The sequence below is a fragment of the Mus musculus genome, chromosome 7 (assembly GCF_000001635.26).
Source record: "Mus musculus strain C57BL/6J chromosome 7, GRCm38.p6 C57BL/6J".
In the NCBI taxonomy this organism is placed as follows: domain Eukaryota; kingdom Metazoa; phylum Chordata; class Mammalia; order Rodentia; family Muridae; genus Mus; species Mus musculus.
Window position 1 is genome coordinate 65,519,636 of NC_000073.6, and position 13,123 is coordinate 65,532,758.

A 13,123-nucleotide genomic window follows, 5' to 3' on the forward strand; every position below is an offset into this window, starting at 1 on the left:
AAGACTGAGACAGGGGGATTTCTCTGTGTAGTGAGTTCTAAGCCAGCCTGGACTTCAGAGTGAGAAAGCTGAGTGTAGTGAGAGGGGAGGGGAGGTCTCTCTCTTCATGTTCCTCTCATTTTCTTATGGGACCACATTTTCCTCTTGGGCATAGCCTATGTGCCCACAAGGCAAGACCCTAGGGCCCTCGAGTTTGACTCTCTGTTTCCAATGTAGCCCTTTTCTTGGCTCCTGGAATCCGGCTCCCAGTTAATGGCTGTATTAACTGACCTAGGTGTGGGCTATACTGGAGGCTCCATTATCTTAGCCGCCAGGAGGGAAGCATGCATGCTCCCCCTGCTGGCCATGAAGGGTACTGCAGTCGGCTTCCTAGAGAAGGCCCTCATTTGGGGACTAGCTGGCTCCTGCCCAAACGTTATTACCAACCCAGTAAATTGTTTATCATTTCCTCGTAGTTCCTTGTGTGTGCAATCTCCTGGATGAGGCCACCAGGGAAAAGTAAACATCAATCTCGCCCTATCAATCATGTCACACCTGAAGCCGCAACCCCCTGGCTGGCTGTTGGCTGCTGTCCAAATCCAGTCCTAGAACCTTCTGACATAAGCCAGCGAAGTTCTGTAAGTCCCCCAAGAAACTGAAATATCACTCTTTTAAGACACACAGTGATGCAACAGACCTCCTTGCCACCATGCACCGCCTCTCCCTCTCCCAGGCCCTTCTCTCAGCTGGAATGTCTTTCTGCTCCCCATCCTGGAGGCCAAATGTGTCCAGGAGCCTCTGGCCTTCACTCAATATGTGTGCGAATTGGAAGCTTGGCTCACAGTTACTTCTGACCACACCCCACATAGTACAAACCACTTTCAAGCCGCTCTGCCTCACCCCTTTCAAGTTTCCAGTAACAGATCTTAGTAACAATGAAGAACTGGGCCAAATAAACAAATAAGATGGTAAAAATGAAGCAGTTACATAAGAAGAAAATTGTTCACAAAGATTATCACTCATTCTACAAGATACTAACTTAGGGGCTAAAGAGATGTCTCCGCAGTGAAGAGCATTTGCTACGGTTGCAGAGGGCCAGGGTCTGGTTCTCAGCACCTACTTGGTGATTCACAATCATCTACAACTTCAGTTCCAGAGGATCCAAAACCCTTCTGTGACTTCCACTCCATAGTTACGATGCACACATACAGTGCCCATGCATACATGCAGGCAATATGCTCGGGCACATAAAACAGTAAATAAACCAGGAGTGACTACTAGCCTTAACGGACTCAAGGCAATGCTAACGAGGTAGTGCAGGACTGTTTGCCGCAAAGGGGATTCTGAACAAAGGTGTGGGAACAGGAGGCTTGGGGTACTGAGGGCAGTGTGGCAGCCGGCTTTTACAGGACACCAACCCCTACAAGGACATATCACTAAGGTAGTGATGGACGGAAGAGATGGCTTAGCCAGTAAAGACCAAATTCAGTCTCAGGGACCCTGGTGGGACGGAAGAACTGGCTCCTGAAAACTATGCTCTGACTTAAACACGCACACACACACACACACACACACACACACACACACACACACACAAAAACACACACACACACTCTCTCTCCCTCCCTCTCTCTCTCTCTCTCTCTCTCACACGCACACACAAATAAATAGATGTAATTAAAGTGTTTTTTAAAGGTAGTAAACTTTCTTTGTAGTTTATAGTTATCAGATTAGAGACGCCCCAATACTTCATTCATGTAATAGATTAATAATAACTGGCTATTCATTATATTTGTGAAAAGAACCATATCCATAATTTGCTTATTTAAAAGCCATGTAATAGGCCCTATTGCTGAAGATACAATGCCCTTCAGACAGGGCTCAGAGACCCCTGAGCTGGAACTAACCTGAAAGCCCCTCCCTGACGATCAGAGTACCAGAGGGCACCACGCAAGCTGCCAAGGGAGGCACCCAACAGTTCTACCCAGCTAAGATGCCCTTGAACTACATCAGTGACCAGCATTAACACAAGAACCCTAGGGGTGCTGCAGTGGCAGGCACACCTTGGTGGTAACCAACACCTCTTTAATTGGACTTAAGACCCACTCAACAACTGAGAAGCCATGCCTAGTACTGGAAGCCTAGTGAGGGCATGGCTACTTGAGAAGAATCTACAACTACTAATTTACTAAACCAGAATAATCCCTAACAATAATCTATACATATCTGTCCTTAAACCTACAGATAAGTAGAGTCTTCATACACATACCCTATCAGGGAAACTTCTCTTTTCAATAGATAGGAACCACTACAGAAAACCACAATTAATCCAAATGTGGACTTGGAGAGCCGAGCCCCAATGGAGATAATCTGCAAATACCGCTGCCCTTAAGGCCTAGGGAGCATTGTACAAGAGGGGCAGAGAGGGCCAGAGGATCAGGGGGTTTGCTGTGAGACTGTCATATCAGAAGCTATACCAATGAAATCTCACCGACATGACTGCCCAAATATGAGCAGAACAAAGATAACACCAATGGATGTGCCAAAGTTGACAGGGAAAAATCTCAAGGCCTCAATCCTACTCAAAGACCTACAGGAGACTGAGGAGAGTCGAGAGCAGAAGAGGCAGTCTACCTCAGGGAAAAGCACAATTGGTTGCGCATTGCCATGGGGTCAGTCCTGCAGGAAAACCTAGGCGACCCAACAGTGCACCTCGAACCAGCGCTACAAAAAGACTTCTACAAGGCTTTGCTGGTTCCTTGGCATCTATTCTCAGCAATTCTCTTTTTCCCAGGCTGTACTCTTCCTGCTCCTGTGGCTTTCTAACGGCACTAACCAGCATGAAACTCATGTCTAGGTACGTTAATGACTTTGATGACGTTGTCTGTAAAATGGTGAAAGAATTAGAGAAAACCCGGAACCTACTTCACAGAGGTGGTTAAAAGGGAATGAGAGGATGCCCAGGAAGCACTTCCACTAGGTCTACAGGGAGTGACTCAAACAGCAGCTCTACCATCCTCCACCAGGTGGAGGCTGCCGGAAGGGACGGAGGAAGAGAGCGCGAGCTAGCACATCGAGACTATGTAACTTCCAACAACCATCCAAGTAAATCCAGCAGGGGACATTCTTAGAAATGTGCAGGAAGCGAGCTTGCTCGGTCCCTCCCCTAAGGTCAGTGTAAACACTGCTTGAAGCAGTTGGCGTCAAAAACTCAAGACGGTTGAAAATAAAATTATCATGAAAACGTTTGTCACATTTCACATAAAAATAGATCAGGGTAATTATTACTTGGGCCTGTGGAAATTTTTCACCTTATTTAGAAAAACAGCGTCTGCAAATGCAATCAAAGTTGAAGTTCTTGAGATGAGAGCATCCTGGATTACCCCAGATGGGCCGGGAATCCAGCGAGGCATGTCTGTAAGGGGCAGAAGAGGAAGCAAGGCACACAGAGCAAAAGGCTGTGAGCTCATAGAGCCAGAGACTGGCGCAACATGGCCATTGAGAACACCTGGGCCACCAGAAATAGGAAGGTCAAGGGAGGGCCAATCCAGAGCCATCCAGGGTACAGAGACCTTGACTTGAGACTCATAGTCCTCGTTCTCATGGTCCTAGGAAATCTAGTGCAGCAACCAATGGTGGTCCCCAAGGAGAGACAGCTAGCCACACAACCACACACCTGTCCGGAGCAGGGGTAGCAGGCTCCAGCCGTTCCAAAACCAGGACATTAGACAGCTTTTAGTCTCTGTAACAATCACCTGGAGGAAACAATCTCAAAGGTGGGAAGTATTCCTTCGGCTGTGTGTTTCAGAGGCATTTAGTCCATCTGCTGACTCCTTGCTTCTGGGCTTAGGGGCAGAAGCATCATTGTGTGAGAGAAAAAAAGCTGCCCACCCTATTGAGAAGACAGAATAAAATCAGCTAACACACAGAGGCTGGGGACAAGAGAAAGCCTCCAAGGACACGCCACACTGACCTCCTTTAGCACCCTGTGCTCCCTGCTCTGGACATTTCCATCCATCCCCAGTCACACCTTCAGATGATGCATCGGGCAACATTGGATAGATGGGGTCAGAGACTTTAGGCTCCAGTCACCTGCCAACGATTACCTCCAGCAACTGCGCTGGCAGAGCAGGCCTTCAGCAACGATAGGGAGGAAGGGCACTTCATACTCTAACCATAACAACAGCAACAGCAATCCTGAGCAGATCACTGAAAACATTCCCACTTCCTGTTTCTAGGATACAAGAGGAAGGGATGAGCTGGGAAGAGGTTCCTCTGATGGGAGGCTGTTTAGGTTGGTTTCCACCTCAACTGATGCATAGATCCAACCGTCCCTCTGCAGAACCAGTAAGGAAAACAGGAGACACCACACAAAGGAAAGCTGAGAGCCGACAACACCCAAAGTAGGCTGAAGTGTGGGGACAAAGCATGAGATCACCCTACTCTGTCCTTCACGCCGACATGAGCTCTGCAGGCACGAGGTCTTTTTACACATAACATAATCATTCAGAGAGAGAGAGAGAGAGAATGAGAGAGAGGAGAAGGGGGGAAGCATTACACACTTTCAGAAATATCTTGGCACAAATCTTCATATATGCAGACTTTATAGTACAAACTCACATGTTTTAAGTGAGCAGATGCCGCCGCTGCCTTCTATACTGCTGGAATGTGCAGTAGGTTTCTTTATACAGCTCTGAAGTTAGGACCTGCACTGTCCCAGTGCAACAGTGTAACATTTAACAGGGCCAGTCCCCAAATTCTCCAAGCAATTGCTACAAGACCCTGACAGGATGAAATGTTATCTAGAAGAAAATTCTGGAGGAAAACAAATGGATCCCGGGAGCTGGGCAGCACAATGTTTTCCAACTTAAAAAGGGGGTGAGGCAGCGAGATGGCTCTGTTCTCACCTGGCCATTCCCTCTGTGTTCCTCATGGTCTTCTTTTGTCCCTTACAGACCCTCGCTAATGGATGCAGTGCCCACCTGGATAAGAGCTGCCAAGACTGATGATCTGAGTTTGACCCCTGGGACCCACAAATGGAAGGGAGAGAAACGCACTCATACACATGTGGCATAGACCACACATTCTACCTACACCACACACAAAATAAATACATGTGGAAAAAATAGAAATATACGTCTGTTTTGAGAAGAGATTATGTTCTTTAGTCTGCCACTGAGGAAATGAGATGAACTTGTGCAAACTAGCACTAGATAGAAGCGACATGGCTTTTAACATGGAGAAGTTGCTACAAAACACAGCAGCTTTTTTTTTTGGGGGGGGGGTGGATCATCTCTTAGTAAGATGGTTTTATTCCAGGCCTTGATTCACTCCTGGCCACCAATGTGAATTGCTGGAGTACAAAAAATTACCTGGATTTTATTTTCCTTCAAAGACTCTGTGTCTGGGGACTGTATCGTCAGAAGCAACGCTCCAAATGATGAAAGAGAACAAATCCCATTGAATGCTGACGATCATGCCCAGCAGCTTCTCCCTTAGCCCACATCAAGTGACAAGAAACTGATTTCCTCAAACTTCCTCCCTAGCTGTGCATGATTAAGAATCCATTTATTAGGCTGGGGATGTAGCCGAGTAGAAAATGCCTTGCTTAGCATGTGTGTGGTTCTAGGTGTGCATCCCAGAATTGCTCCCCAAAGAACCCACCTATTTATTTAACTAATACTTATTGAGAAGCTATTTGGGGCCTCAAGAGCGTTTGTGGGGGATTTAGCAATGGATTAAATGGAGAAAAGCCCTCCTCTGTGCAATTTATATTCTAGTTGAGAGAAGGAGAATCTACTTGAAAAATCAGCAAGATGTAGAGTTGATTTCATCAGTTAAATGCATAGTTGCAGGCTGGAGCAACCGGTCGTGTTGACATCTTTCCCCTTATATGCCAACAATACAGCCAAGAGTGACCTATTTGTTGATGACTGTGTGGGTCTCCAAGTCCAATGACCCCCTGGGGACAAGCACCTTTATACCCAATAAGCCATCTTGCCAGTTGTTTTGTTTTGTTGAGACAGGGTCTCAGGCTGGCCTTGAACTCAAGATATTCCTGCCTCAGTTTTCCACATGATGGTAGGGAGTAGGCACTCCCTACCCTGCTCTGCCTAAGAATGACCCATTCTTCATCTATTTGAAAAAAAAAAAAGAAAAAAAAAAGAAAGAAAGAAAAGAAAAAAAAGAAAGAAAATCATCTTCCACGGATATATTTCTTTTTTACTGCTTGGCTCAGGTTGTTGCACGTGCTAGGCAAACACGCCTCTGGTGAGCCACACCCCCTTTCCCCAAGGACACATTCTGTTTGTTTGTTTGCTTGTTTGTAGACAGGGTTTCTCTGTGAAGCCCTGACTGTCCTGGAACTCCCTCACTACACAAGACTGGTCTCAAACTCAAGAGATCTGCCTGCCTTTGCCTCCTGAGTGCTGGGATTAAAGGCCTGCGCCACCAATGCCCAGCCGCCTAGAACACATCTTAATTCAACTGTTGCCAGTCCTACCAACTGGCCTTCTATGTGCTGTCTTTGGCTGGTTAACAAGAGTAAATGCCATTTTCAAAATAACTTTTTTGTTTTTTTAACAAATGGAGGAGGACGACAGAAGATGCTAACATTTCCCAACCCTGCTGTTACTCACCCAGGCCCAGCAGTAGAACAGGCTGGTTTGACATCAGAGCTGATCTTTGTAACACCATGAGTGAGATAACAAGAGTCTCCGCTTACCCACGGAGAAACAAACATGACAATAACTTGCTGAAGGTCACACTGTGAGTGGCACAGGCGAAACTCCAACTCTGTGCCCACAGTAAGTCTTCCCTTCACTGTTGGCCACTGTTGGAACTGTTTTGTTTTTTTGGGTTTTTTTTTTTTTTTTGTTTTGTTTTGTTTTTTTAAACCCTCATTTCCTGGATTGATCAACCCAGATAGACTTTGAAACATTGTTTCAGGTTTTTGATAGCAGAAGTTACTTCTCCACTTCACAAAAGCAGCCACACTTTGAGTTTCTCTACTTAGGAATATATTACCCTACAGTCAATAGAATCGAACATCTAAATAAAGTATTCATATCCTATGTTAAGCACTAACTACTAATTTTCAAATTAAAACGGTCGTTGGCTCTCACAATGGCTGGCTCCAGACTCCTATGTCCACCCCACTACTTTTCCTTTCTTGTTTCTTTTGTGGGTGAATCTTAAGCCTACCTCTCCAGCCAGTGGAATGCCCAGGTGGCTTTGGGATCCCATGTGGCATATTTGGATACTAATACAACATACAACCTACAGGATAAACGACTGTGCGAACCAGATCTGGATAATTCCTAGACATTTTCACTTGATGGTGTTCCTTCCAATTACCTCCCTAACAGCTTCCAGGTTGGAGGAAGCAGAAACCGTGCAGATATAATGACAGTCCTCGACAAAGCGACGCTAACATCACAACTTCCTCCCCTTAGCGTGGGAACGGCTCATCTTTACTATGTGCCCAACAGCAGGTGCATTCGGGGAAATAACAGAAGACGCACAAACAGACAAGGACCAATGGATTGCAGGGCTATGTCGCGGTCTGCGGCAGAGCTCGGCGGCTGCGTGCAATTCCCAGCCAGCACTCGCCGGCGCCCAGGAGAAGGAGAGTCCAAGCGAGGCGCCCAGGAGAAGGAGAGTCCGAGCGAGAATGCGGGGCGCAGGGTCCCAGCCGCTCCCTCCCCGCGCGTTCTCGAAGCCGCCCGCAGGAGCGAGGCGCGCGGCCCGGACGCTGGGCGATGGCTGCTCCACCAGCTCTGCGCGCCCCATCGCTGCCAGGCCCCAAGCCCCCGCCCTGCCCTCGCGCCCCTGTCCCCATCAGCGCGCTCCGGCCCTGCCCCCAAGTCCCCAGCACCCCTGTCCCTGTCCGCGCGCCGCTCGTATTCCCCCATCTCCCCCGTCCGCGCGCCCCAGCTCCGAGTCCTTACCACAGCTTCCTCTTGAGCGGCAGGAGGCTGCCGCGGTTGGACGGGGTGACGCCGATGGCCATCTGCAGCACCGTCAGGTATTTCTGGTACTTCATCTTGTCCCCGCTCCGCTCGCGGGCAGGGCCCCGCCGCCGCCGCCGCCGCCGCAGACACAGCCCCTCCAAGCGCCGCATAGATCAGCTCTGGGCCATCCGCCGCCCCGCCGCGCGCCCCGCTCCCGCTCCTGCCGCCGTGCGTGGCCCGCTCGCGCCGCCGTGCGTGGCCCGGTACCGCCGCCGTGCGCGCCCTCCGCCCGCTCTCCGCCGCCCCGCGCGAGCTCGGCACCGCTGCGCACCGGCAGCGGGCGCAGCCTGGAGGCGGCGCTAAGCGAGCCTTGCAACACGCAGGTCCGCACCCCACGTGCCTCAGTTTCCCCGAGGGGGCTGACAGCCTATTTGCAGTCGATTATGACCGCAAAGAATCTCAGAGCAGAAAAAAAAAATGTATATGATTGCAGCTTAGTGGTTTGTCTCTTATAAGATGTTTCGTTTTCTGCCTGGATGTGATTGACAATTTTATATTTCCGCATAGTGTGCTGCATATATGTTATATGGGGCTCAGTCCTCATACACATAGTGGTTCTGGGTAGTGGAAATGTAGAGTTGGCAAAAGTACCACAGCAATCAGTTGTGAAAAGTTGAGATTGCTCCATGGCCTTTAAACTTACTGTGGAACTAATAAAAAGGGACTATAGTGGGATCAATAAAATAGGGGAAACGGGGAAAAAAGTAAACAATGGATGCATGTTGCACTATGATTTAAAATATTGCAGTTATTAAGAATTAAAAGTTGGGCTGGTGGGATGGCTCAGCGGATAAGAGCACCGACTGCTCTTCTGAAGGTCCTGAGTTCAAATCTCAGCAACCACCTGGTGGCTCACAACCACCGATAATGAGATCTGACACTGGAGTGAGCGGGGCGACCGGAACGAGCAGAGGTCCTAAAGTCAATTCCCAACAACCACATGAAGGCTCACCACCATCTGTACAGCTACAGTGTACTCATATACATAAAATAATACATCTTTTTAAAAAAATCTCCAAACACACTTTTTAAAAAAAGAATTAAAAGCAGCCTATGCAAGCAACAGGATTGCAATCTCCTCTGTGGATCCAAAGTTCTCCTGGAAGGGGGTGGAGCTGGAGAGGCCACTCGGTAAGCCAAGTGCTTGAAGCATGGGGACCTGAGTTCCATCCCCAGCACTCCTGTAAAAAATAGAACTTGTCAGCGAGTCTTGCCAAATCAGTGACACACACACATGCACACACACCGTCTAAAAGAAGGTAGACAACTGTTTGAGGAAATCACTCGATATCCACTTCTGGCTGTCACATGGTTCCCACATGCAAGTATACCCACAAAGGCACACCATAGCGGGCACCTTGAGCCATGCTTGGCTGCTGTCTGTGGCACTGTGTGACCTGCCAAGAGAGAATCTCAACTGAGGGATGGGATTGCCTCCACCCATTGAGGGATGGGCCTGTCAACCCGGCCTGTCGATGTGAGCATTTTCTTGAGTAAAGATTGATATGGGAGGACCTGGCGCACTGTGGATGGCGCCACCACCAGATAGGTAGTTGTGGAATCTATAAAATGCAGGCTGAGTGGGCAATGCGGAGCAAGCCAGTAAGCAGCATTCTTCCATGGCTTCTGCGTCAGCTTCTGCTCCGGGTTCCTGCCTTGCTTTCCCTCAGTGAAGGACTGTGATGCAGAATTGTAAACTTAAACCCTCCTCCCCAAAGTTGCCTTTGGTCAGTGTTTGATCTCAGCGAAGCTGGAACATACTAGTACAACATTATTTTCTTTTGTTTCTGTTTTTGCTTGGTTCTTGTATGAGACAGGCTCTTACTCTGTTGCCCAGGCTGATCTTGAACTCGTGTCAATCCTCCTGCCTCAGCCTCCAAGTGATGGGATTACTGGTATATGCCACCAAATGTGGCTTCTCATCACTCTCCTAGGTCAGTTTCTATGGTCCTCCTTTCACCCTGGGGTTGTTGGCCACTAGGCAATAAAAACAAAGGGAGCAGTGTGAAGGAGCAGTATTTAGGATGGCCCATGGAGACATGCCAGGGTCAGCTCTGCGGAGAAAGGTCAACTTTATTATGGAAGGAGGTAGGAATATCCAGGGTGGGCAAGGGTCATTGCAGTTAGCCTGTTCCTTCCATTCTTCCCCTTATGTAACAGACTGCACCTGAATTCCATCCTCACTGTGTTTCTTGTTTCTTTGCTGCCCCTTCGTCTTTGTTGATCAATATCTTCTTTCCAATTCTATGCAATGTTGTATGCTTCAAGCACAGCAAGAAAAAAACATCGATGTAATGGCATCTCTATGCCAGCATCTAAACTTAATAGCAGATGTCCACTGACCAAGCACAGACACACTCTGGAAGAACTTCTGTGGGATCATACAGGTGGATTGGTGGATAAGATTGGCATAAGCATGTTAACTGGAGTTTGGATACCAAGCATACACACATGTGCACACACACACACACGACCACACACATACATACCCATATGCACACACACACACACACACACACACACACACATATGATCACATACTATATACACACATGCACACACACATGCACATGAGCACACATCACACACAAACACACACACACACACACACACACACACACACACACAGAGAGAGAGAGAGAGAGAGAGAGAGAGAGAGAAGTTGTTGTTTCCCACCCCTGAAATCCCAGTAGTGAAGGGGTGGGGCACAGGGTGGAGACAGGAGAATCTATGAGGCTTGCTGGTCATCAGCCTAGGCAAAAGCCACAGAGTTTGTTGAGAAACTTGTACTTTTCCATTGCCATGACAAAACATTGTGACCTAAGCAACTTATAAAAGGAAGCATTTAATAGGGGGCTTCCTTATAGTATCAGAGGGTAAGTCTATGACCATTGTGGTAGAGAGCCTGGCAGCAGGCATGGTACTGGAGCAGTAACTCGGAGCTTACATCTTGAGACAAGAGCGAGGCAGAGAGAGAGAGAGAGAGAGAGAGAGAGAGAGAGAGAGACAGAGACAGAGACAGAGACAGAGACACACAGAGAGAGAGAGAGAGAGAGAGACAGAGAAACTCAAAAAGGGCATGAGCTTTTGAAACCTCAAAGCCCACCCCAAGTGGCACTTCCTGCAATAAGGCCACACCTCCTAATCTTTCTCAAACAGTTCCATCAACTAGAGACCAAGATTTCTAAAATATGAGCCTATGAGGGCCATTATCATTGAAACTACCACACACGGTATACAACAAGCACACGCACACCCACACACCAATAATCTGTTGTGATGATCACTGATTATGATGGACTTCCATTAGAAGGGACTGTGGACTGAATGACCAGAAGCAGAGCCTGTGTCCCACCCATTTGCTCAGAGTTCAAGTGTTATGCTAACTGAAATCTGAACCATTCTTTGAGGGACGGATGCTCTTTTACTAAAATGTAGTAGCTGATACTGGGCATATCTGAACTTGGACAGCCAAAACTATGTATGTATGTGTGTAATGTACACATGAGTACTGGGAACAGGTTGCCTGTATTCCCATCAGAAAGAAATACCAAATGTTAATCCTCACCCTCCACAGTCTCCTCTCCAGTTTTGAATTAATAGGCATGTAAGATTTGCACACATAAACTTCCCTGTGGTTTTGGCCCCTGGCACCATTTCACACTCAGGCAGGAAAGCAACTGTACATCCATTTCACTTCCATTTGTCCAGGCCTTTTAGCTCTAACAGAAAATGAGGGACCAGTAGGTCTCCAATACTTTAAATGCACACACATGCAGAGAGGACCTTGGAGCAGTGCTCAGGATAAACCCCGGGGGTAGTGCATGCTAAGCAAATGTTCTATCACTGAGCTACACTCCCACTTAGAAAAGTCATTTTGAGATGGGTGCTTGCTAATTTCCATTACAATCCTCCTGCCTCAGCCTCCTGAGCACCGGCACCAGGGACTACCCTGTCCAATACGATTTTCTTAAGTTCTTAAGAGACATCAAGTCTCACCAGCAAACATTTGCCATTTCTTTTATTTGTTTGTCCCTTTGCATGGCTTTTGCTGTTTGTGGGATGTTTGATGAAACACTACATTGTGCTGAGCAGTCGTTTTATACAGAGGCAGGTGGACATATTGGGGAAAATGAGAGATAGAAAGAAGCATGAGCGAAATACTTTCTGGATGGCAGAGGAGTCTGTGTGAACATAAAAGGTAGAACACTGAAAAAAGAAAAAGAAAAGAAAAGAGAAGGGGAGGGGAGGGGAGGGGAGAGGAGGGGAGGGGAGAGGAGAAGAGAGGAGAAGAGAAGAGAAGAGAAGAGAAGAGAAGAGAAGAGAAGAGAAGAGAAGAGAAGAGAAGAGAAGGAAAGGCCAAACTGCAGAGATCCATGAAAGGTTTGCAACATTCCAAAGAGGTTTGCTCAAAAAACAACAAAACAAACTAAAATCAAAAAGAAAGAAAGAAAGAAAGAAAGAAAGAAAGAAAGAAAGAAAGAAAGAAAGAAAGAGAAAAAAAGAAAAAGAAAAAACAACCCCAAAAAAAACAAAACAAAACAAGAAACCCAAAACCAAAAAAAAAAAAAATAAATAAATAAAAAATAAATAAAAACCCAAAAAACAAAATCCAAACTAATACAATAACAGAAACATCAGCAAAACCCTACAGAGTCTTAGTGAGAATGATGTGCTCTATGGCCTTTTGAGTGTCTGACTTCTGTCCTTTCTTCCCAAGCTGTTACCAAAAGACACATTTGAGAGATACAAATGAGTTAAAAGAGGAGGGATAGAAGGTCACTTTCCATGCACATAGTAATAAAAGAACTGGAATGACTGCTTAAACACCAGAGACAAGAAACTTTCAGGAACAAAGTTGTTACAGGAAGAAACAAAGGCATTGTCTAAAGATGAAAGGGACAATCTGCCAAGAAAACTTTACAATTAGGAACAAAATGCAAGTGACTGAGCCCAACAGTACATGAGCAAGCCCTCTGGGATATGGTCCTTCATTTGGTGGAAAGCCCACATCTTTATTCCTAATGGTCTGGACCATTAGTAGCCCTTCCTTAGCAAGGATCGAGTTTTCCACTGGCTTGAAGCACAGAATACAGCATCATTATGAGATGCTGTGAGGGACGTCTTCATTT

At 47.0% G+C, this 13,123-nt stretch overlaps 1 protein-coding gene across 9 annotated transcripts in view; it reads right to left on the reverse strand.

Moving 5' to 3' along the window:
• The window catches only part of Tjp1 (tight junction protein 1), a 231,686-nt gene extending 223,471 nt beyond the window's left edge, over positions 1-8,215 (reverse strand). For all 9 annotated transcript variants that reach the window (XM_006540786.4, XM_006540785.4, XM_006540783.4 and 6 more), the window contains exon 1: positions 7,929-8,215. In XM_006540786.4, coding sequence (XP_006540849.1) covers positions 7,929-8,101 — 173 coding nt within the window. In that variant the 5' untranslated portion in view covers positions 8,102-8,215. The remainder of the gene's footprint in view (positions 1-7,928) is intronic.
• Between the last annotated feature and the right edge of the window lie 4,908 nt (positions 8,216-13,123).